This window comes from Beauveria bassiana, assembly GCF_000280675.1.
Source record: "Beauveria bassiana ARSEF 2860 unplaced genomic scaffold BBA_S00001, whole genome shotgun sequence".
Lineage (NCBI taxonomy): Eukaryota > Fungi > Ascomycota > Sordariomycetes > Hypocreales > Cordycipitaceae > Beauveria > Beauveria bassiana.
The window spans coordinates 1917160-1940686 of NW_007930836.1; the positions used below are offsets into that span (position 1 = coordinate 1917160).

At 51.2% G+C, this 23527-nt stretch overlaps 9 protein-coding genes across 9 annotated transcripts; 6 read left to right on the forward strand and 3 right to left on the reverse strand.

Moving 5' to 3' along the window:
• Positions 1-120: 120 nt before the first annotated feature.
• Positions 121-3569, forward strand: BBA_00621 (ankyrin repeat domain-containing protein 52; the record flags this gene model as incomplete). Its single annotated transcript, XM_008595718.1, has 3 exons — positions 121-412; positions 444-1151; positions 1327-3569. 3 exons carry the CDS (start codon positions 121-123, stop codon positions 3567-3569), a joined length of 3243 nt encoding a protein of 1080 aa, XP_008593940.1.
• A 681-nt stretch (positions 3570-4250) lies between these two features.
• BBA_00622 (uncharacterized protein) lies at positions 4251-5963 on the forward strand (the record flags this gene model as incomplete). Its single annotated transcript, XM_008595719.1, has 1 exon — positions 4251-5963. The coding sequence occupies one exon, from the start codon at positions 4251-4253 to the stop codon at positions 5961-5963; it is 1713 nt and encodes a 570-aa protein (XP_008593941.1).
• A 1335-nt stretch (positions 5964-7298) lies between these two features.
• On the reverse strand, positions 7299-9977 carry BBA_00623 (uncharacterized protein; the record flags this gene model as incomplete). Its single annotated transcript, XM_008595720.1, has 1 exon — positions 7299-9977. The coding sequence occupies one exon, from the start codon at positions 9975-9977 to the stop codon at positions 7299-7301; it is 2679 nt and encodes an 892-aa protein (XP_008593942.1).
• A 1429-nt stretch (positions 9978-11406) lies between these two features.
• On the forward strand, positions 11407-11711 carry BBA_00624 (uncharacterized protein; the record flags this gene model as incomplete). The annotated part of the gene is made up of 2 exons (XM_008595721.1): positions 11407-11440; positions 11494-11711. 2 exons carry the CDS (start codon positions 11407-11409, stop codon positions 11709-11711), a joined length of 252 nt encoding a protein of 83 aa, XP_008593943.1.
• Positions 11712-14021: 2310 nt separating this feature from the next.
• BBA_00625 (Glycoside hydrolase, catalytic core) lies at positions 14022-15662 on the forward strand (the record flags this gene model as incomplete). Its single annotated transcript, XM_008595722.1, has 1 exon — positions 14022-15662. One exon carries the CDS (start codon positions 14022-14024, stop codon positions 15660-15662), a length of 1641 nt encoding a protein of 546 aa, XP_008593944.1.
• Positions 15663-15805: 143 nt separating this feature from the next.
• BBA_00626 (amidohydrolase family protein) lies at positions 15806-16885 on the reverse strand (the record flags this gene model as incomplete). The annotated part of the gene is made up of 2 exons (XM_008595723.1): positions 15806-16517; positions 16584-16885. The coding sequence occupies 2 exons, from the start codon at positions 16883-16885 to the stop codon at positions 15806-15808; spliced, it is 1014 nt and encodes a 337-aa protein (XP_008593945.1).
• A 595-nt stretch (positions 16886-17480) lies between these two features.
• Positions 17481-19855, forward strand: BBA_00627 (Zn(II)2Cys6 transcription factor; the record flags this gene model as incomplete). Its single annotated transcript, XM_008595724.1, has 6 exons — positions 17481-17993; positions 18065-18241; positions 18298-18689; positions 18805-19296; positions 19372-19670; positions 19716-19855. The coding sequence occupies 6 exons, from the start codon at positions 17481-17483 to the stop codon at positions 19853-19855; spliced, it is 2013 nt and encodes a 670-aa protein (XP_008593946.1).
• A 451-nt stretch (positions 19856-20306) lies between these two features.
• On the forward strand, positions 20307-22032 carry BBA_00628 (salicylate hydroxylase; the record flags this gene model as incomplete). The annotated part of the gene is made up of 5 exons (XM_008595725.1): positions 20307-20729; positions 20810-21282; positions 21401-21461; positions 21537-21732; positions 21821-22032. 5 exons carry the CDS (start codon positions 20307-20309, stop codon positions 22030-22032), a joined length of 1365 nt encoding a protein of 454 aa, XP_008593947.1.
• A 269-nt stretch (positions 22033-22301) lies between these two features.
• Positions 22302-23396, reverse strand: BBA_00629 (Intradiol ring-cleavage dioxygenase, core; the record flags this gene model as incomplete). Its single annotated transcript, XM_008595726.1, has 4 exons — positions 22302-22484; positions 22542-22735; positions 22801-23039; positions 23137-23396. The coding sequence occupies 4 exons, from the start codon at positions 23394-23396 to the stop codon at positions 22302-22304; spliced, it is 876 nt and encodes a 291-aa protein (XP_008593948.1).
• Positions 23397-23527: the final 131 nt, after the last annotated feature.

Genomic DNA, 23527 nt, shown 5'->3' on the forward strand with positions numbered 1-23527 from the left:
CTTATCCTTCAACCATCTTTTCACCACATACACAAAAACAAGCACCGCAGGTCGCGTTTGCCGCCATAGCTGTACGCCGGCCATCCCTGCATATCTGTGCCCGAGAAATTGCTGGCCGCCATGGACCTGAATCCCGCCGACGACGTCTTTCTCCAAGACGACAGAGGCTTGACCATAGCCCAGCACGCGCGGCGATGCAGCCAAGCATTTGAAACATGTTTGGCCGCTCCGCAAACCACATACGATCCAACGATTATGGAGGATCAAATGGCACGCTTCACTCTATGGGCGTCCAACATGGATGTTTTTGGGCCACCCAACGTCTCGTTGGACTACCGGCTCAGATACAGCCCCACAGTAGTAGACATTCTACACCAGCTTTTGGACGTCATTCTTAATACCCTGATATTTCGTAAGTCCCTTACCAGGCCTGAACGGGTTAGTCTTGCGTATTTGTCTAATTGAGGTGCTCACGGCAGTGACGCCATGCGAGAAGTCAGCGAGAACACCTACAACTAAGAAGCGGCGTACATCAGAATCAGGCCGCGCGAATGTCACTAAAACTGTTGATTATTCAAGCGAGACCGACAGCGAAGGAGATATAGGCGAAAGAAACGTTTACTTGACCACCTATACGATTGGTGGAACAGTGTCGCAGCTCTGCCTGCTGTCCAACGCAGTTCGGCGGTCCGCCAAGATTGCAAGGGCAGATAAGATAGCAGGATATAAAGCCGACGAAAAGACAAATGACGCGATTCAAGAGTTGCGTCTTTACACAGAATGTTACATTCGCTTTCGATTCCCTCACGCTACAGAGGCCCTTTGTTCTGCGTTGGTGGAGGCAAATGCGCTGAGACTTCGACGCTTGTGTTATCAGAGGGAGCATCGCAGGCGTGTTGCTTTGAGCGTCCAACATCCAACGGCGGCTGCAGTAACAGCTCAGCTACCCAAAGGAGTGCCTCGCGTGTCGGTCGTGCATTTTGCTTCCAACATGCCACCGAAGTCAGGAGCTTTCCACGGAAAACCGGCGCCGCCTCTTGGTCCCCCAGCACCTATAACCCATGCGACAACTGCTCAACAGACCGCAGTACGTGCATTCTACGACAGTAGCATGACAGAGCTTCCTCGCGCCAAGTCCGTCGCAGTGAATAGTAAGTTATCTCTCCCTGCTGCGCCAAAGACAAGTGAATGTCCGTACTGCGGCGTGATTCTTGAATTCAACAGTGATGTGAGGTCCGAACGCTGGAGGCAAGTACCGCTTTCCTACTTATATCTCCGACAAGCAAAAGCTCATTTGCCTCAGCAATCACCTTCTTCGAGATCTAGAACCCTTTGTCTGCGTTATTGGCCATTGTACCGGATCAGGCGCTCTGAAGCCAGGCTCGTTGACATTTGACACTTCAAGGGCCTGGTTGAGCCACATGGAAAATGCCCACGGGCATGTATGGGAGTGTCGAGCTCCATCTCATCAACCCATCATCTTTCAGAACGAGACCGAGTTTCAGGAGCACTCCCGTACAGAGCATGATGTACCCGAGGCGTATGTAGGGACCCTGAGCGGCGCAGCCCGAAGGCCAGGCTTGCAGAAGATTACTGAATGTCCCTTTGGTGACGACTTTGCACCTACCGAAAATATTGAGTCGAATACTGTCTTCTCAAGCGAGGAACTACAGTTACACATTGCCACCCATCTGAAAGAAATATCTTTGCTCGCGTTGCAGAAATTGCCTTGCGACGATGACGACAGTTCACAGTACATGGCCAGCGACCTGCTGTCAGAGACCGAAGGGGTTGCAAAGCTGCGGGATTCTATGTACAGTGTGCTGGATGACGAAGCTTTTGACTTCGTGCATGAACCGGATGATGAAGTGATGAATCATTCCGAAGAGGTCATTGCATCTTCCGTGAAAGCCCTCGATTTGGAGGACAGGGATGAGACTGGAATGACACCGCTTCATCGCGCAGTGTGTGATAGAAATTTTTCTATGATTAAGTCACTGATAGACCATGGCGCCAGTCTACGCAGTAAAACGCACAGCGGGAAGACAGCATTGCATTTTGCGTCAGAGCAAGGATATCCTGAAGGGCTGAGATTGTTGTTGGACTATGAAACTAGAGATATCACCAGTCTGAAAGACAATCTTGGTCATACTTCTTTGCATTACGCTGCGAAGAAAGGCTTTGACGAAGGAATAGCAATGTTGGTCGACTATGGGGCTTTTGTTGATACCCCAGACAAATATGGGCTCTCTCCATACCTCTGGGCCGTCATTGCAGGCCAAATCAGCACTATAAAAGAATTCATGGTTCTTGGAGTTGATGCAAACTCGCTCAGTACAGATGGAATATCTGCCTTGGCTTGGGCGGCCTGCCTTGGCCATTTGACTGTTGCCAAATTACTGCTAGACCACACACCGGATATCATGCTTTTGGCGCAAAGCTCACAATTGATGGCACTAGAAGAAGCTTCAGCATGTGCAGATCTTCCCATGGTTCGACTACTACTTGATCGCGGTGCGGATGCAAATCGTCGTGACCGTGATGGATGGTTGGCTATACATCGAGCGGCCGAAGAGGGCTATCAGGATATGTGCACACTTTTGTTCGAACACGGCACTCGAATCGACACGACCAGCTTATATGGTACTGGGCTGCTTCATTGTGCTGCGAATGGAGGAAATCTTGACACAGTGAAGATGGTTCTCCATTGGTTTACGTTGCGTCATCAGTCAACAGACCCTTGTGCATCAACATGTCATGGCTGGACTCCACTGCATCATGCCGCTTTCATGGGACATTCGGATGTGGTACGTTTACTTCTGGCCATAGACAGACGGGATCGGACAGACGACTTCTACAAGGACAATCATGGCTGGTCAGTGCTCCATCTGGCAGTCTATGGAAGGCATTTGGATACTGTCAAGCTCTTGCTCGAGCACCCCCTCGTGTCGAAGACCCGCCTCCAAGGCGATGAGAATGGCTTCACCGCAGAGGATTGGTTGGGTTTCGAACTTGATGGCCATTCCTACAGGACAATTGGCGACTTGGCTTTCCACAAATCACGCTGTTGTAGAACAGTCACCAGACTACGACAAGCTGCTCGAAGCGGCAACGTTGCTTTGGCTGAACTTCTTCTGCAACGGGGAGACGATGTCAATGGCTCAAACTCTGGCAGACGGACTGCACTATACTATGCCGCACAATATGGCCACACGGCCATGCTGGATCTCCTCCTGCAAAAGGGCGCAAACCCCAACGTACTTCCCATTGGACGCAGAACCTGGGAGAGCTTTATTTCAAACGACGCAGTATTACAGAGACTTCGACAATTTGGGTATAAAAAGCCGCCGCCCAGCGAAGAAATCGATCAACAGATAAGACTCGCGCTCAGACAGCAAGGACACTCGAGTTTCTTCCGCTCGTCAGACGCTCAGGTCGTCTTTCAAGAAAGCAGCTCGTTGGCGCGTGAAGTCGCTCAGGAAAGCGGAGAAGAAAAGGCAACAGCCAAATCCGATGAAACGAAACGCACAGGCGTTAATAAGTTATGGAAAAGATTGAGAGGACAGTAGAAAGAATCGCATTAATGCTCATGGCCAAGCTGTCCATTCGATAAGCTACCAGCTAAGCTACGTATTATGTAGGATGCACATCCAGTTGTGATGGGTTCTCGCAAGGTAGGAGTAGGTGTCTAGATAGAAAGTAGACTCGACGTCTCGCTTTTAGGGTAATGTTCAACTTGATTAATATAAATAAGCGCCTGCTGATGAATATGCAATCGGCGTCCTGCAGAAATATATCTATATTCGGAGGCAGAAACATCCGTCACAGTTCGATTAATATCAGGAGAAGCAGAGACAAAAATAAGCGTTCTGATGTCACTTGCACAGTTCGAGAAGAAAAAGGCTCACACATAGTGTCAGTATGCCCTATCCAATACTGTAATAACCGCAATGTGCAATCAGCCACTTTGCACGCCCATTTCGGCTTTTTAGCGTCAAGCAGCCCAAGTTTTAACAGATCTGCAGCGGACGCTAGTCATGCTTGAAGCAATCGCAGTTTAGCAAAGCAGACCTAGTGCTGTTTTAATCAAGTGTTTCAAGTATTATGCCGTAGTATCAAGTTGAAATAAATTCTAGATTTGCCTCGCATCTTTTGTATATATTTCCAGACTTGGCTCCTGCAACTCGCCTTCCTCGCACGCACGGCATCTGCGCACAACCTCTTCACCAAAGCAGCGCACATCGTCCACAATGGCCGACAACATCCCGGCGACTCTCCGTCAGCGCCTGCGTGCCATGACATTCAGCGCCTCGGAGGCCCGCGATGCAATCAGAGGCGTCGCCGTCCCAGACACCCTCGGCCGTCGGGTGATGCGTCTCTGCGTCATTCGCGGCATCCGTTACCACGAGGAGTTTGCCCAAAGTCGTGAGGCTCAGGCGCTACGCGCATGGCCCGAGTTTGCACGCGCTCTGAATGCGCGTGCCATTATGAGCAACAGTGTTCCAGACATGGCGCGCGACGACGACGTTCCCTACTGCATCTGGCACCCGGACACGGCCACAGAGGATACCTATCGCGAGCTTGTGCGACGATACCCGCGCATGGCCTACCAAGTCGCCCGTGCCTGCGCAGTGGCCGGATACAGCGAGCTTTACCGGGAGCTGGAAGACGGGGGCAGCATCCTGCCAGATGTGGCCGTTGCCGAAGAGGCTAGGGCGTGTGGCAGCCAAGACATCTACACGGCCATTACGAGTCAGCCTGTCAGGTACCGTGTCATGGATGACTATAGCAGATCTATTCTAGCGGACCCGCAGCCGTCTGGTCTTAACGGAGATACTAGTATACGACCTATGCTAGATGTGAAGCAAAAGTTTACCATTCCTCGCGGCGATGAGGACCGCGTTCTCTGTGCTGGCGATTGCGACGGTGACGAAAAAGACTTTGAAGATGGCAACGGATCAGATGACGATTTCTTCAGCATGATTCCCGAGCCTGGCTTCAAGGAAACCATGTTCAACATCACCGAGGACATGAACATTGATGAGTTTGCCACACCGGAGCCCGACGACGCCGCAGACCTCGCCATGGCGGAATACCTCGCTAAGCCGCTGCCGCCGGATCTACCCATGGGCAACAAGGACATTTTAATCCTCGCGGCAGCCTACACCGGTAACGTGGACCGATATGCCCGCCTGCGCCGGCCCCAAATGGTTGACCAGGAAGCCGGCTGCGTCGTGCGCGGCATCTACCACTGCCCTTTCTTCGCAACTTGGTGGGCAACCCAGGCGCTGCCTCAATGGCCTTCCCGCCACGCCGCCTGGATGGCCCAGGCCATCCATGCGCGGATGATTATGAGCAACGATCTTAGTCGGCTGACGCCCGATGTGCCGCGAGACCACCTGCCCTACCTCATCTGGTACCCGGCCGTCGCGCAGCCCAGTACCTACAAGGAAGTCGCGCGACGGTGTCCGACCATGCGACCGGCCGTGCTGCGCGCCGCCATTTACGCCAAGGACCGCGCGCTGTTTGACGAGCTGCTCGACGACGTGGAGCCAGACCCCTACCTGGTCGGTGAGGCGCGAGCGCACGACCACGACCACGACCACGACGAGGATGGGGACGAGGTGCGGCCGTCGTACTTTACGAGACGCCTGCTGGCACGCGCAGAGAAGCTGGGATTAGCGGATGAGATGGGTAATGCGCGCAGCGACCGCTGGGGCGGTGCGGACTCGTGGAAGCGGTTCAGTGTGCGCAGTGGCGGCGGCGGACCTCACGGCATGCCCGAGAGCGGCAACTGGCTCTTTGGCGGGCCGTCGATTGTCGGCGCGGCGCAGGATCCGGGCATTTACAACGGTGTGTGGGCAGACGCCTCTATAGCTGAGCTCTTTGCGTCTGCGCCGGAATCGTGGCGGCCCAAGGACGGGGCGGGTGTGCAGATTGACTACGAGCAGTGGCCACAATGATGGGGACTCGATTCACGTTTTTGCCATGTTTTCTTTTAAAACTGTATACAGATTATTATAACCAAATACCAGTATAGAAGTGAGTTTTGACCAAGTTGTGATTTTTTCAAACGCATATAGAGCGGTGCGAGTAAAGGCAGTCAGTGTATTGGCTGACGTGTCCCAGTGCTTGAGCCGTCTAGTTATATACAAATCTCACCTCCTGCGCGGCCTTTGTAACGTGTCACTAAGCCCAACCAGTGACTGGACATGGTTAACCAGAGGCCATCGTCTAAACAAGAAAAAGAAGTTTGCATTACACGATGACGTCAATATGGTGATATAAAAAAGAAATCCGGTGCCAAATGTGGCCGGTTTGACCATCATACACTCGATACGTGTGCAATCACCCTTGCATCATTTAATAACCCTGTCTACGAGTCCTTTTCATTGTATGTCCATGTGGCCGGCAGTTGATTTAGAAAGATCCCCAACGCAATGAGCTTTAGACATTACTCGCGCTCCAACGGGGCCTACTCTTCTTCCGTCTCGCCGCCCGCGACTGATCAATTAGTCGCGGTGCGCGGTCGCAGCACTTGTGTTCCAAATTTGTCATGCCAAGAAAACGGCGCGCTGTGCGGAAAATTTCATCGCGATAGCCGGCGGCCGGACGTTTAGAGCTGTCATGCCCTCGTGTTTCACTGGTTTCGGAACCCCCCCCTTTGCACAGGGCAATGGCCGATCTCGAGATGTGGCGCTTCGGCAAGTCATCCGACAGCACTAATGAACGGATACAGATGAATCCGGGCGCGCGACTGCCGAGCCTTCTGAGGGCCCGCCCTTTGGAATGGGGGAGACCCTTGCACTGATTAAACGAGATGGACTCTGACTCGTACCTGGATCCCGCATCAAGGCTATTCACTTCATGCAAAGCAGACAGTGGATCTCGCCCGCATAATCTGGGGGGAGGGGGGGCAAGATCGAGAAGATTCTGTCCAGATTGGCATCATGTCATGATCCTGGTTGGGACAAAAAGCCTAGTGACTCGCAACACAAACGAGTCAAGACCGGGCTGTTGACCCTTCTATATTTGTCTGTGTTTTAGATCTGTGATTCCGGAAAACCCCAAGTATCTATCGCCAAAATAATCATGGAAGTGCATAAAGCAAGTACACGTCAAATTGTGGTTCTGTCTTTGATGTGTGCATGCGAATCCTAGCAACCTAGTAGAGAGGTTGTCTGTCTATTTTCAGATTCATGGATCCCGCCAAGTCCACTACTTGACATGAGACAGCTAGGATTCCTCTCACTCTAAATTCCCCGTCCATCTTTGACCGAGTTGGCACCAGCCATTAACTACTGCATAGACGCTGCAATCTCAGAACGGTAGCCAGAGCTCGAACGGGCCAGGGTCCTCTTCAGCTTGGCGGGCGGCACTTCTGCTACGCCGTCAGCGGCCTCCTCCTTCTTCCTGAGCTCTTCAATTGCCGCAGCCCAGTGAGCGTCAGACTCGCCGACCATGTCCTTGAGACGCTCCGCCAGATCCATAATGGACTGGCCGACGCTCACCACTTGCACCCTACCGAGCGCGTCCGCATTGTCCCTGAGGGTGGCGACAATGGCGTCGCTCAACCCGGTAACAAGGGAAACATAGGTGTAGGTATTTTCAAAGTCCTCCGTCTCCACAGGGACAGGAGGGACCTGCGGCTGCGTGAGGAACTTGTTGACGCCCTTGATTTGCTGGTCGGGGAACCAAGCAGTAGCACCGTGAAACTGGCGGCTGGCCCACTTGAACTTGAGCTCGTCGTACACTCTGCCAAGCTTGAGAGCAACAAGAGTCTGGACGTTGCGGGCATCTTGGGCATCCTCGGTCGGGGAGACTGTAGAAAGCTCGTCTTCGGTAATCTTGCCGTTGAGCAGGCGTGCGACCTGAAGCGTGTGATGGATCGTGTGCAGTTGGACTTGCGTCTCTGAGAATTCTGGGGCCCCATCTCTGATGTATTCGGAGACGGACAACGTGTTATTTTCAATAGAGAGCAGTGATCTTGACTGTCCGAGGATATAGGCAAGGTCAAAGTACCTAGGCAGCGCCGGAGGTGTCTCGCGGAGCTTGTCGCCAAAGCCGCGCAATTTAGCGCGAATCTCTCCGGAATCGTCGCGCTGGGAGTCGGGCACCTCGGGATCGCCGGGGTAGATTGTCCTGTACTTTCCGACCATCTGTTCCGTGGTGATGTTCTTGATGAACTCGGCATTGTACTGGTCGGCCGTGGGCTGCAGCGACATGTCGTGCTTCTCCTTCAATTCCTTGGGCATGTCAATGAGGAGTTTGCGCTGCCGGCGCACGATTTCCTTGGACATGGCCTCATGGAGTTGCTCTGTCGCGTTCTGGACGCCCCTCTCCATCTCGGCTTTCTTCTCGGGACTATCAGCGGCCTCCAGGTCGTCTTGAGCACTGGCCTCTGTGTGGCCAATGGTCTGGGCGCCATTCGAGATGACTGCGAATTTTTCCATGGCAAGAGAGCTTTCGAGCTTCTCCCTAAACGTCTTTTCCTTGGAGCGTCGCGGGTGACCAGTAGCTTCATAGTACGATTCGTGCGAGTAGATGTAGGTGTAAATGTCATCCTGCAGATATCTAGCCCAGGTCTGATCGCGCTGGCTTTGAAAGTCGGCCAGTTCAGGCAGTTTCGGAGGCTTGAAAAAGCTAATGATGGCTCGCACGACGTGGATAGCAATGCCCACAGGAAAGGCCGGCGTGAGCAAGAGCCCGTCACCAAGGAAGCACAAGGCCGAGTCGAGTCCATCCACGTCGCCCTTCTCCGCCGCGGCGGCCGTTCCGACGGCACAGCCAACAAAGGGCACAATGGCTGTCACCGCGGCAGCGCGATCCAGCTCCGTCACATTGTGGGTAAAGGCAGAAACAACACCATGCACCCATAGGGCACCGCCCACGACCGCAACCGCACCCGCGCCGATCGAGGGCGCCTTGAAGCCGCCGGCACCCACCTTGGGAGACGTGGGCTTGAGTGGCTCGTACTTGAGCTTGGTGCGGACGTCCGACAGCGACATTTGCCACTTCTCCTTGGCCAGGGTGTCCAGGCCACGCTTGGCAGCAAGTTCAGCAAACTCCTTCTCCGAGATTTCCTCGGCTAATTTAGCAGACTTTCCGAGCTCAGATGGAGTCTTCTCCCCCTTGCCAGGCTTGACCTCTTCACCCTTGGGGGGACCCGCGATCTCATCGCCTTTGGGGGGTGGTGTTGCCTCCTTGATACCCCCCAGTTGGTCCTGGATGATGGTTTCTCCGCAGAGCAGGCCCTGTCTCTTCATCATCCGACGACTGCTACCAGCCGGGCACACAAGTTCCTGTGCCAGCGTGATACTCTTTTGGAGATTTGAGAGATTTTCTTGATGGCCGCCAGCAATGTGTTCGTTCCAGGCCGCCTTGATCTGAGCTTTGGTCTTTCCGGGGTTGGCCTTGACTGTAGCCTCTAGATCAACGCTTTTGCCTCTTCCTTTTTCCTTTTCAATAACCTTGAAGGCCTCGGCTTCTTCCGGAAACGGCTTGAATGATTCCACAGCAGCTCGCATACGTTCGTTGTAGACTCCTTTCATGGCCTCGTAGACTCCTGCCTTGGCCTTTTCAAAGTCGGCGGCAAGTTCAGGGCTCTTGGGGCTCGAACTGAGCTTGCCAACAACGCGGTCTCCCACCTTCTGCAGAAGACTGGCGTAGTTGTTCTTGGCATCCTTGACGACCTGACCAATTTCAATGACGCCCGTCAGACCCTCATCGGCAATCTTCTGGGCAGTCTTGACGACTTCGGGGAACGGCTCAGTGGAGATTGAGACCTTGATATTCTTGTCCTTGCTGATGTGCTTGATGAACTGATCCAAGTTGCAGTCTTTGCAGCCCGGTGCAATCACTTGATTTCCCGGCGTCAAAGTGTCGAGCTTGTAAGCGTAGTAAAAGTACATGCGCTCAACGGAGCCGGCAATGGAGTAGCCAGCCGCGAGGCAGGCAAACCCCAAGAGGGCCAGCATTGGTTGGAATAGAAACATTGAAGTGGTGATGTAAGCAATACGTTTGAGTGTATTGATCAAAGAATGAAGGTATGATTGAAAGAAAGAAAGAAAGAAGGGGTATGAAGGAATGAAAGAATAAAGGAATGAGTGAGTGTAGGAAGTGTGAGGAATCCCGATGGGAGGTGGCGGCAGCACACACGCATATATAGCACTTGCTATGATTCTTCCTATCATGGAGACCCAACAATTTCAACAAAGATCAGCTCGTGACACCGGCGGTAAACCAAGCAATTGCCCTTCTTTATTCATCATCGTTCTCTTGATCGACGGACGCTGACATGAGTCGGCAGCATGAAGCGTCACGCCCTACTCAGCCACGCCATAAACCGGAATGCGCCGACTCTCCACGTTCTGAAGCTTCCTGACTCGTCATACAAAGAGGCATAGTAGAGTAGACAATTTATGCCGTCATCCTCTTCTCAGAATTCATGTGCAATGGGTGGAGTGCTAGGTTAGCCTTGTCTCCAAGGGCGTTGATCAAAGGTTGTCAAAGAATCTCTCCCAAAACGTTGAGCTCTCATCTTTTGCACGTGAATTATAACGGCGACGGTAAGCTTATTCAATGGCTGATGTATCCACACATTCTATCGACTATCGTGAAATGTAATATCAGCAGCAGTCCTATCGTGATGGCGAAATCACTCCTTTGTACCTTCCTGTCTCCATCGCCGATGTAAACCCATGCCAAGCCTCATGTAAGTGGTAGCTTGATTCCTCTAAAGTCGATGCAAAGCAGTGCCAAGCCTTATATAAATAATGCAATGCCATTTCAAGGATACCATACTCATCTTCAAATCGTTATCGGCACTCGCTTCCTCCGTTAAAGTTCACCCCACTAATTGCGAAACTGTCAGGCAAAAGGCAGTGCCTTTCATCGTTACGCTGGTCATTCAGGAACACCCACTGCATAGGTGCTATACCTTGCGCAATATTCCTTTTATTTTTAACCACGACTCAGAACTATCACAAAACTATTAATATCCATCATGCTATACTATACATTATCCCACTCAGTGAGCGTGTGGCTTCTTAGTCTATTTATTGGTCGGCTCCAAGTGAAACGGACCCCACAAATAACCAGTCGACAACACTACTGCTGCTTACAAGGCTGCCCAGGGATCTTCTCAAGACTCATTTTGTATGAGGACTTTGAGGCTATGCACTGAAAAGCAGCATCTTTCTGGCCGAGTCAAGCTCGGTGTTCTAGTCGGACGAGCTTCCGCCTGCTCCAAGATATAAGACTGGCTAGACGCCTCTAGTCAAGACAAGAAGACCAATTCCAACCAAGCACTCGTTTAGAACTGTTTTCAACTTCTCCAAGTTGGAATTATTTCATCCTCACAAATATTTCAACCAAATTTACTCGTTGTATTACCATCTCACAACTATGGTTCGCTTCACTGTTGCTGCTGTCTTGGCTTGTACGTCTACACATCTTAACCTCTGTCCCACCACTCTGGCTAACAAAAAATAGTTGCCTTGTCTACTTTGGCACTTTCGCCTGATGGCGCTAACGCCAATGCGGCTGTTTTGAGCACGCGTCAGGAGGCAGAGGCTCCCCCAGCTGAGGAGCCCAAGAAGGAGACGCCTGAGGACTTCAAGAAGTGGCTGCAGACAGTCGCGGAAGCTGCCGAAGAGCTCAAAAATATGGTGGAGAAGGTTGCTAATGGAGACTCTGGCAAGACCAACTAAGGAAGTAAAGAACGTGCTAGATGATTGTCGTGTTGCTGCCGTTCGCTGCAGCTTTCTGGTCCTTGGGGCCTGACTTGACCGTTTACAGCTCGTGGAACTTTTGTATTGTACTTGGACCCCATAGACACTTGCATTTGAAACATTTTCTCATAATTGAATAAGTGGAAATCCATAAAAAGAGACTCTTCGTAGAACAGGCTAGATATTAAACCAGTGCATCCAACAAGGGTTTAGTAGAACTCGCTTATAGCCACGCTTTATCCCATTAATGCTGTCATAAGAGCATCAGTTTTTAAGCTGTGAGACTACGTACTGTTCTCATAAAAGAAGCAGCATACGAAATCTCGGCCTATTTGTAAGCCCGTAACCGCGATGACAAAGAACGGTCAGAGGCTAGACAGGGTGGCGCCTCTCAGTTACCAGCACTACACTTGATGAAGTATTATTACTAGAATGTTTGGAAGTCTCTGATTAGGGAGAAACATGAAAAAAATTATGTAAAGAGCGAAAAAGTTAGTTTGTATTCTCTATAGGGTACTGCTTCCTTCTCACTTTAGCGCGATCCGCGCGTGGCGACTAGAGGCCTGACTTACCTATCATAAGACGTCTCTATTCTCGAAGAAGTTTGAATTCCGCATAATTTAATTGACCTATGACCAAGATACAACGTGAAATACATCGATTTTAAACACATTTATCGATTTCGGTATGAGCTTTATTGCGAAACCATGTTCGTTGACTTTCAGCCTATTTGTTACACTTATTCCGGCAGGGGCGCCGTCAGCAACGCTATACCACCTTACATATCGCAGCGGTCGCAGTTATCGCTTTTTATAGGAAGCATACAGACATGGGGGGAACTTCCCGGGCGGCCCGCATATCAAGCAGCTTTTATTCATTCATTGAGCTTAGTAGGAGGCAAACATGAATACCGAGTATCATCCGAAGTACTTGAAGCTCCGTCGTACAGTCGTGGCTATTGTAAAGAATTGGCAATATATGCAGGTACAGTGGAGTTCCAAAAGCCTGTCACCAGACGTAATTGACACCTAAACACACCTCTAACACTCCTTTATATTTCTTCTAGTAATGATAATTAAAGTTAATGTGATGTTCGGGGAGTAACTGCAAAATCCCACAGGGTCACATGCCACACAAAGACGCGTCTCATGGGTTATAATATAAATAAAGTTATTGTTGTCATGTTCGGGGAGAGCCGCAAAAAGCCCACAGCAGTAGCTGCCACACACACAAGACCGTCGAGTCGTACGCAACACCACTTTGAAGATATCGTCCCCCTAAGGGTATGTGTGTGTATTAGATGCGAATGTCGACTGTTGATCAGGACCTTGGTGTAAAGGAATTGCCCGTAAAGAGGCACACTGTAGTATCGTCGTGCGAAGGGTCGAAGAATCGTATCGGGTCAAGACATCGTCAGAAATCAAGAGTAGCGTAGCTGAGCTCCAGATCATAAGACGAATAACAGAAATTAAGTATAAAAAAGGCAAAAAAGTTATTATAAAATACTATAGGGGACCTAGCCCTTTTATCTAGGCTAGTAAAGTAAGGTGCACTAGAACGGTCGATTCTAACTAACATATTAACCTAATCTTATAATAAAAATAACTAAAAATAAATTTAAATAATTATTAAGTAATTATCTATATTATACTCTGTTTAGAAGATTATTTTACTTAACGTTACTATAACTAATAATATATAAAGTTTAAATAGGTGTGTTTAGGTGTATATTTATTGTGGTGACAGGCTTTTGGAACCCCGCTGTATGTAATAAAGCCAGAGGCCAATCGTGTCAGCTATCCCTACCGAAAGCACCCGACGGCTAACACGGCCCAAAGGCAAAGGTAGTCTCCGATGTTGCCTTGGACTCGACAACAAGCAGGCACCAAAACACCAAATCTGACAAGGCAATTCTAATCAGGAACTAGCGGATATGGTGCACGGATGTTGCAACGTTACAAACCTTTACGAGAACTACTGGGACCATGGCCGATCAATCTGAGCTGGGGGAGCTCCAGGGAATCCCCATACTATGACGAAGCTCGAGAGATCCACTTCGATGTAAATGCTCATCAGTTGCCTGTTTAGGAAGCTGCCTACGGTTGATCCTATCGACTTCTCCGCAGCTCTCCAAACGGGGAGCTTGCTTGACACATCTAAACCTGTCTAGATTGTGTTGCTGTTCTTGATAAATAGACCTTGGCTCCTTTGTATAGCTTTAATGCTCGCAGTCTGAGCCACCATCGCCTTTTTGGCCTCGATTGTCACACACGAAACTCGCAAAACACGATGAAGTCTCAATTGGTTCTTGCATCGGTCGCCGGCCTCGTCAGTCCGGCCACTACCACCAATGTTGACCTTTCCCTTCCCCCCATGGGCTTCAACAACTGGGCTCGCTTCACAACACACATCAATCAGTCCATTTTCACCGATGCTGCCACTGCCATGGCTTCCAATGGCATGCTCAAGGCCGGCTACAACCGCTTGAACCTCGACGATGCCTGGTCCACCCATGATCGGGCCGCCAACGGTTCCATGGTTGCCGATACCACCAAGTTTCCCAAAGGCCTTACCTGGCTTGCCAGCTTCATAAAGGAGAAAGGCTTTATTCCTGGCATCTACACCGACTCTGGTACCTTGTCCTGCGGTCGGTACCCCGCCGCCTACAATCACGAGGCGATTGATCTCAAGGACTTTTCCGACTGGGGCTACGAGTACCTCAAGCTCGACGGATGCAATGTGCCCGGCAACAGCGAGGCCGCTTACCGTCATCTCTATTTTGACGTTTGGCGCAATCTTTTGCTCAAGTTCCCCAAGCCGGTCGTCTTCTCCAACTCGGCCCCTGCCTACTTTTCTGGTGCGGACAACCTGACCGACTGGTATAGCATCATGGGCTGGTCGCAAAAGATGGGGCAGCTCGCCCGTCACTCGGACGACATCATCAACTATGACAGCAAGGGCAGCGCGTGGGACAGTCTGATGACCAACTACCATCAGCACATTCGCCTGGCCCGCTACCAGCGCCCCAACTTCTTTAATGACCCCGACTTTCTCAATACCGACCACCCCAACTACACCTACGAGGAGAAGAAGACGCACATGGCTCTGTGGTCTTCATTCTCTGCCCCTCTTATCGTCAGTGCTGATATCCCCAACCTCAAGAAGGAGGAACTAGAGATTCTTCTCAACAAGGACCTCATTGCCATCGACCAGGACTCGCTTGTGCAACAGGCGACTCTTGTCAGCTCCTCCCCAGACGTGGATGTTCTCAGCAAGAACCTGGCCAACGGTGACCGTATCCTCACCATCCTGAACAAGGCCAACAAGGCCAGTGATTACACTGTCTCTTGGGCCAGAATCGGTATACAGATTGACCGCATCAGCCCTGACACTGCGCTCAGCGTCAAGGATCTCTGGACTGGCAAGACAGACAAGGTCAAGATCAGCGCTGGTGGCATCACCGCCAAGAATGTCGGCCCTCACGGTACCTTTGTCTACCGCATCTCTGGTGGCATGGGAGGCTCCAGCCATCCCATTGTCTTGCCCACAGGATTGATCTTCAACACGTTTTCTCTCAAGTGCCTGAGCGATGATACGTCGGGCAGGGTAACTTGGAAAGCATGTGATGGATCTGATGGGCAGACTTGGACTGTCAGCGCTGAAGGTCACATAAATAGCTTGCTGCGCACGAATGAATGCCTCACTGAAGTAAAGGGCAAGCTACTGAGCCGTCATTCAGGCTGTCGCACCGACGCCTGGAAGTACTACAACAGTGGCAACTTGATCAATGGCAACTCGAACCGCTGTCTGACCGAGGAGGCTGATGGCTCTGCCACCATTACTGACTGCGGTTACGTGACCAATAGACAGGTTGTCGGCCTTCCCATCGGTGCCAAGGTAATCGAAGTTGATTACTATGACAATAATTAGAAGATCCAAGAATTCAAGAACATGACATGAACGTATGTAATTTTGGCGATAATATTTAGATGGGTGGTAGAAGATCAATTATGCATCAAGTTCCACTGTGTACCAGAGATGATAATTTCGTACTCGTGATTGACGTCTAGCTTTTATGCCTCTGCATCTTTGAAGGCGCCCAGCTTAAATAGCTTCTTGGCGTTTTCACGGCCAATTTTTTCGACATGAGACGCATCCTTCAGCTCGACCTTGTCGTACCAGTTGCACGCATCTCCAAATGACTCGAATGGATAGTCAATAGAGAACATGATGCGATCGGCGCCCATTTCCGTGATGCAATACTCGAGAGTAGGCGTGGAAAAGTGACCACTTGTTGTAATCCAGATATTCTGAGCAAAGTATTCGCGGATAGTCTTTTTGCAGTCCAGGCCGAGGGGCTTCTTGACGTCCTCGAACCAGTGGTTGATGCGCCACAGATCAAAAGGCAGGTGCTCGCCCAGATGACCGATGACGACCTGCAGCTTGGGATGGCGATCGAAGACGCCGTTTGTGACCATGCCCAGCAGGTGAAGGCTGACTCCCTGGGCAAAGCTCAGAGGCGGGCCGATGAGCCACTTGCGCTTCGCCCAGAGCTTTTCGTAGATTGTGCCGGTTGGGTTGCGTGGGTGGAGATAGAAGGGAACGTCTAGATCTGTCACGGTGGACCAGAAAATATCCCATTCTGGGCCGTCGTAGAAGATCATGTCGTCGCCGTCGGGTCCGGCGCGCTGGGTGTCGTTGACCAGGGCTCCTTTGAATCCAAGCTCAGTCACGCAGCGCTTCAGCTCAGCCGCGGCTTCGGCTGGATCATGCATAGACAGAGTTCTGTCCCAAGTCGTTAGTAAAAAAAACTAAAGGCGTTGAGTTGGTGCTGCAAGATTGGGGACTCACGCAAAGGCGCCGAGCCTGTCCGGGTGAGGCTTGATGGTAGCGGCAATATAATCGTTGATTTCTGTTGTCAGGGCGCGCGCCTCGGCGGCGTCCCAAATATCCTGGACACCAGGGGCGGTATAGGACAGGATAGTATATCCAACGCCGTATTTGTCCATATTTTGGATTCGCGTCTCCGTAACATCTGTCATCTCGTGGGCATGCTTGTCGGGATCGACGGCGAAGAGTGACGCCCACCATCGAGTCTTTTCATGTAGACGGGGCAGGGCAAACGCCTCTTCAAAGGCTACTTTTCCACGCATAGTGATGAAATTGGAAATATCGAGAGCAACTGTTTGGGGGTGAGGGGTTCAACGATTAGACCTCAGTTGAGCTGGCGACGGTCGGATGGCGCGCTTTTGTAGTTTTGGTCGCATCGCCAAGTCCACAAACTAGCCCCCCCCCGGATTCCGTGCAACATCCGCCGCCACATCGCGCAGCTTTCTCCTCCCTCCATATCAAGATCGGTCGCTAGCCGTGGATATCCTTGGCCTTGCGGCGGAGAAATCTACCGATGGAATTGGGGTAAGAGTGGGCGTACAGGGTACATTGCCGAACAGTGCGAATAGCAGCAACGTGGAGAGAATCAGACTTTCGCACTATGCAATCCTCTCACCTTAGCAGCCGCACCATGCCATCCATGCATGACGAAGCTTTGGTTGGGCTAGATATGAGTGAGCGATAGGCGATATGAGCAAAGTGTTCTAAATTCCAAAGTCCGCTTTCAATTCCCTCAAGAGCTTTTTCTACTGCGAAAGAACCGTCGATGCTCTGGTAGCCTGGCTTCACGCCGTAAGCGATTAACCCTCTTGATAAATGCGCGAATGAGCGTCAGTTTATAGCTTTTGCATCGTCACCATGCCGCGACCCAAGGTTCATCCCAGTCAGCGAAAGCGCGCGGCAGAAGCATGCAACTTTTGCCGCATGTCCAAGAAAAAGTGCAGCGCCACAGTTCCTTGTACCGCATGCCAAAGACGCGGAATTGGCCACACTTGCTATCTCACACACAGCCCACGAGCCTCGCGCTCGACGGCGCACAGAGTACAGGCGTCTCTAGGAGATGGTTCTCCCGCGACAGATGCGCTCAGTGCTGGGCGTCGTGCGTCTGGAGCCGAAACCGTCTGGCCGCCCGATGACAGCGCGCGTTGCTGGGTGCCGCCTGAGCCAGTCATTCCGTTGGACCCAGACACCTATCAGCCCATCTCCCCATCTGATTCCAGAGCTGCAGCAACCGATACAAACAACATGGAGTCTGATACGTCACCGCTACTCCACACGGCGCAAAGAGAGAGTCGGGCGCTGGGGAGAGAGTCTCATGCGCGCATGTTGCTGAATCTGAGAGGAGAGCGAGGCAAGCCCGGCGTCCTATCCGTATCGCGGAAGCTCGAGCTAACACGGTCCTAGTATATATTGGAGGGGCTGCATCCATATCTTTTCTACAGTTTGTCCGTGACACTGTAGCAGCTCAAATCGGGCCATCGCAATTTTCCCACAATGATCGGAGCGAAACGATGCTGGAGAATGAGCCTGCGATCAACGGCTCCAATGTAGCGACGCCCGGCTTGATAGAGCTAGATGAGGACCAGCGCAGCTCTTATATAGACTTGTTTCATGCAGCTGTAAGTTCGATGGTTATACCTCGGCCGTGCAGTGCGCACCATACTGAGAATAGCAGACTGGGGGCTTCTTGGATTTGTTTTCCCGCGAGGAACTCAAGCAACTGTCATCAGTCCCGAGTCCAGAGCTATCTGAATACAGATACCGTCACATTGAGGCTGTTGCCTCGGCTGCAATTGCGATTGGGTCGCAATGCAAATCATCGCTCGAATCGCAGCAAACCAGCCAAGCATACTTTCGTCATGCTCAACGAAAAGCTTTCTCAGGCATGCTAGAAGATCCAAACATTGACATTGTGCGGGTTTTTCTGCTCATGGCATATTATATGCTCGGTTCGTGCAGAAGAAACTCTGCATTCATGTATTTGGGAATCGCGTCACGCGCCGCAGTGTCGCTTGGACTCCATAGCAAGGACACCTACGACGACAATAGCGCGCATCGCAATAACCGGTAGGTGCAGCGTATTCTCATTGCACGCCGTTACTGATTCTTTTTCGAAATTCAGATTGAAAATATGGATGAGTCTTTGTAATTTAGACATGACTGTGAGCTCCCTCCTTGGTAGGCCTGCCGCAACATCGGGCCTCAGAGCCGAAGTGGACGAGTCACATATCAGTGCCCTTGCCAATCACGAGGAAGAAGATACAGCAGCTCTTTTTGCTGTGTACGGGATTCTTTCTATAACAACTGACGTTGTGGAAAATCTGTACAAGAAGAAAAGACCGTCGGTGGCGCTGATTGAACGAGCATTTGCTAGGATCGAGGACTGGAGTCGAGCAATACCCAAATCGATGCGTGCTAGGCCGGACCCAACATTGCGCGACACGGCCAATCGTCAGGATGTCTACAAATTGCATATATCTTGTTTATACTATTTCGCTGTGACGCTCGTCTCACGGCCGATTCTCATATCACAGCTTACTTCTCAGTCGAATGCGTCCTCGATTACGCTGTCGCCGCTGGCATCGGCGTGCCTGGATGCGGCAGTCTTTCTTGTACAAACCTGCACAGATGCTAAAAAATCAGACAACTTGTTTGGAAGTCTGTGTATCATCAAGTAAGCAATTTCTTTTCATTCTTTTTTTTTAACAAACTCACGACCTCCACGATGCTGATGACGCCGCTTTTGTAGGGCTTTGGTGTTTGCCGCCGGGCTGATTCTTGGATTCGACATGTTTGCCAAGCGCGAACTGGATTTCGAGATTGAAAGCGCGTTTGCGGGTGCAAGAGAGATACTCGACTTTATTGCTGAGCAGAGCTCCCAGGCGGCCCATTACGCCGAGATACTTGGGCTGCTGTCCAGCGCGATAGCCGAGCAACGCCGTAAAACGGCATCGCAAGGTCGAAGCAAGCTCGTCAGTCGGCTATTCTCTTCCAGTGGAGATGATGCAACCGCTCAGGGTGATGATGTTTCATTTCGGCCATCTGAAGGTACGTCGCAGCCTGCTGGTGATCGCATGCTGCCAGATGGCACAGGGCATTGGCTCTTGGGACAGCCGCCGACGCTGTCTGCCGAGTTGGAAAGTGATTTTATAGAAGGATTGGATGTTTTGGATCTGTCGCAGTGGGATAATTTCCCATTCAACAGCCCTCGGAGTTTCGCAAACGAGGGGTAGGAATTGGCTACAGTATAGCGAGCAGGGTATTCTAGCTGTTTGAGTTATATGAGTATAAAGGCGAAATTTTGTCACAATTGTGCTAATGAGCTATGAAACGATTGCTCTGCCTTTTCTCCCTTTGTCATTTCGGCTGCATCTGCCGAATAACATCGGGGACGCTACATGACATCAACGCCAGGGCGGCATGTCGTCGGGTAACGCACCACACCCGCGGCTACCACCACAGCCAACACATCGCAGGTGGCAAAGTGAAAGCTTTCCGCCCCTATCCGATAGATGATATCAATGATTGGCAGTCATTTAGTGCATTGAAGTGTTGACCAATAAAAGCATGGTCATATGCTCTCATACATAAATACGCAGCTTTGAAGCCACTATACACCCGTGTCCAAAGAGAATCAACTCAACAGCCCCTCAACCCCTAAGCAACCACTCAAACAAGTGAAATATGGGCTCCAACACACCTCAAACCTGGCACCAGCTCAATGTCGGCGTCGTCGGCGGCGGCATCGGCGGCATGTCCGTCGGTATTGCCCTGCGGCGCGCCGGCCACAAAGTCACCATTTACGAAAAGCACGACTTTGTAGGCGAAGTCGGCGCATCCGTGTCGTGCGCGGCCAACGGCACACGATGGCTCCATGAATGGGGCGTGGACGTCGCAAAGGGCGATCCGGTCGTGCTGAAGAAGCTCATCAACCGGGACTGGAAGACGGGGGAGCCCGTCAGCGTCTACGACCTCGACGACTACGAGGAGCGATGGGGCTACGTGTACAATATGTTTCACCGGCAGTACATGCATACGATGCTGAAAGACTGCGCCATGCAAGAGCAAGGCGGCGGCATTCCTGTCAAGCTGGTGGTGAATCACCAGGTAAGCGTCGTCGTTTGCAAAACAGCCAGCCCCAACGATTTTCTCTACGCAAGAACTAACACGCACAACGCCTGAACAAGTGCGATAGTATAGATTTAGAAAGCGGAACCATTACGTTCAAGAATGGCGCTTCCGCGCCGCACGATCTCATTATCGGCGCCGACGGCATCGGCTCCGCCGTCCGCGGGCAGCTCGGCATCCACCCGGAGAAGCGGCCGTCGGAATCCAGCTGCCTGCACGCCAACGTGCGGACCGAAGACGCTCTGCGCCTCGGGCTCGTCGACTACTCGCAGCACAGTGCGCTCGAGTACTGGGGCGGCCAGGAGGGCAAGTACGACAAGATTGTGCTGTCGCCGTGCAACGGCGGCAAGCTGCTCTCGTACTACTGCTTCTTTCCGCGCGAAAAGGGCGACTACTCGACGCAGCAGTGGGGCGGTGCGGAGAGCAGCAGGCCGGTCGGGGAGCTGCTGGCGCCGTATCCGGAGCTGGATGCGCAGGTCAAGGCTCATCTTGCGATTGGGACAGAGATTCAGCCGTGGCGGCTCTGGGTGCAGTGAGTTGTTGTTTTTCCCCCCCCCCTTTTTTTTTCCTTTTTTTTTTCTTTTTTTTTCTATATATAGGAGGCTATTATCGACGACGGCAGCCGACTAGCTAATACGGGGTCATTACAGTCAACCTTATCCGTACATTCAAAAAGGTAGAGCGTGTCTACTTGGTGATGCGGGCCACCCGGTAAGTAACGTTTAAAGCTTGATAGCTTCTTTTTTTTTCTCTCGATCAATGTACTGATTTTGGGAAATTTTTTAGATGATGCCGCATCAGAGCCAGGGAGCTTGCATGGCTATTGAAGACGCCGCTGCGCTGGGCATCATCTTTGACAAGCAGCACTTTAACGGCGACATCGCCGAGGCTCTGGCAGTATACCAAGATGTCCGGCTGCCCCGCGTCACCAGAGTGCAAGCTGCAGCTGCCAAAGCCGCATACAACATCAACGAGAGAATAGGTAAAAAATTGCCCAATGGGGGGACGGCGAATGATGATTGACAGCTTTTTTGAGAAAAGAATACTGACACATGGCTTTTTTTTTGCAGGATTTTCCGAGAATAAAAATTGCAGCACTTACAAGGTTGAAGACGAAAAGAAGAAATTGACGATTGATGAGATGAATTCGTATGAAATGTATAAAGATGTCGATGAGATGCTGGCCAAGAGACGGGGAACGGTGTTTGGCGAAAAGTTTAGTCGTGGTCTGCCGCTTGGGCTGAAGCTGCCGAATGGCGTTGTGGTTGGCGAGGATATTTGAGCATATACTGCAATCTGAGTTTTTTGACTACATTTTTACACTTGTAGTAAAGTGAATAGTTCGCTTCAATATGCTGATTGCGCAATTATATCTCATCTAAAAAGGCCCTTGCTTAGTTGGAGTTGGAGCACTGAAGAGTCGACCCTAATCAACCGTCGCAAGGGGACCTCAACTACACGTAGTTGACCAAAATTCACTCGTCATCTGCATCATGACAAACTAAAGCATAGAGAAAATGTACGTGAGATTCATGTCAGTTCATTAAGAATTTAGGCAGCAGCAGCAAGCTTTACATTGTACTCGAGATCCCACACCGCCTCAGGGTCGTCCTTTCGCGGCACAAAGTCCACCGTCAATCCATCCTTGACAGCAAAGACGCTGTCGTTTGTGAGGTATTCAGACTTGCTGTCGAAAATCTGCGTCGTCAAAGGTTTATATCCATCTACGGTTACCTGATTTCCCACCGTCAGTCTAGTTAAGTCCAATAAAACGTAGGGCAGACAACTTACAATGAGATGAATGTGCGCGGGCCTGTACTGGTGTCGATCGAGAAGCTTCAAAAGGTTGCCGGCAGGGCCGTCCATAGGTACTGGATATGGTGTTGGGCGCAGGCAGTAAAAGGAATATTTCCCCTCTGCGTCTGTGATGAAGACGCCTCGGAGGTTGTGATCGACTTGCTTCTCATCCTGCTGCTCGTAAAGACCTGCAAAGAACATGAATGAGCATATGATCAAAAAGTATGCAGTTTGTTATTCCAGCAAAGCTTACCGTTGGTGGAGGCCTGCCAGACATCAACCTTGGCATTGGCGAGGGGCTTGCCAGTGTCAGCGTCGGTGATTTGGCCGTGCATAAAAGTGACTTCTCCATCGCTCGGCGTGTCAAACGTGATTGTGCTGCCATTTTCGCGAATCGGTGCATCGGCTCGCCAAAAGGGTCCGAGGATGGCGCTGGAGGTGGCAGGCTTTCCAGCTTTGGTGGCTGCACGAACGGTAATATCATCGATGAGACTGGCAAATCGCAAAAAGGTTAGACAGATGTGCCTCAATTATTCAGAATGCTGGCGATGGAAAAAAAAAAGAAGGAGTATAAAAAGTAATAGCATACGATTCGAAGCCGAGTACGTCACACAGTAGCTGGCCCTCATTGCGTCGGTCGTTGCTCATCTGGCCCGCCCAGTTGATCATGTCGATACCAGCCAGCCACTCATCCATGGTAAGGTTGACTTCGCGCGCAAAGTCGTGAAAGTGCTGAATAAAAGCCGACATGACGACGCGCATTCGTGGATCCGCGTTGGGACCCGTGGCGTCAATGACGGACTTTGTGAATTCTTGGCCAAGCGGCTTGCTTTCTTGCTCGGAGCTCATGGTTGCTGTGTGATAATATGTTGTATTAGGGGAAAGTAGTAGTAGTAGGTTTCTCAAGAGAAGCAATGCAGGTGTACAGGTGTACTCTAGACTGGTATCAGGGCAGTGTTGGGTGAGACTCGGTGATTATA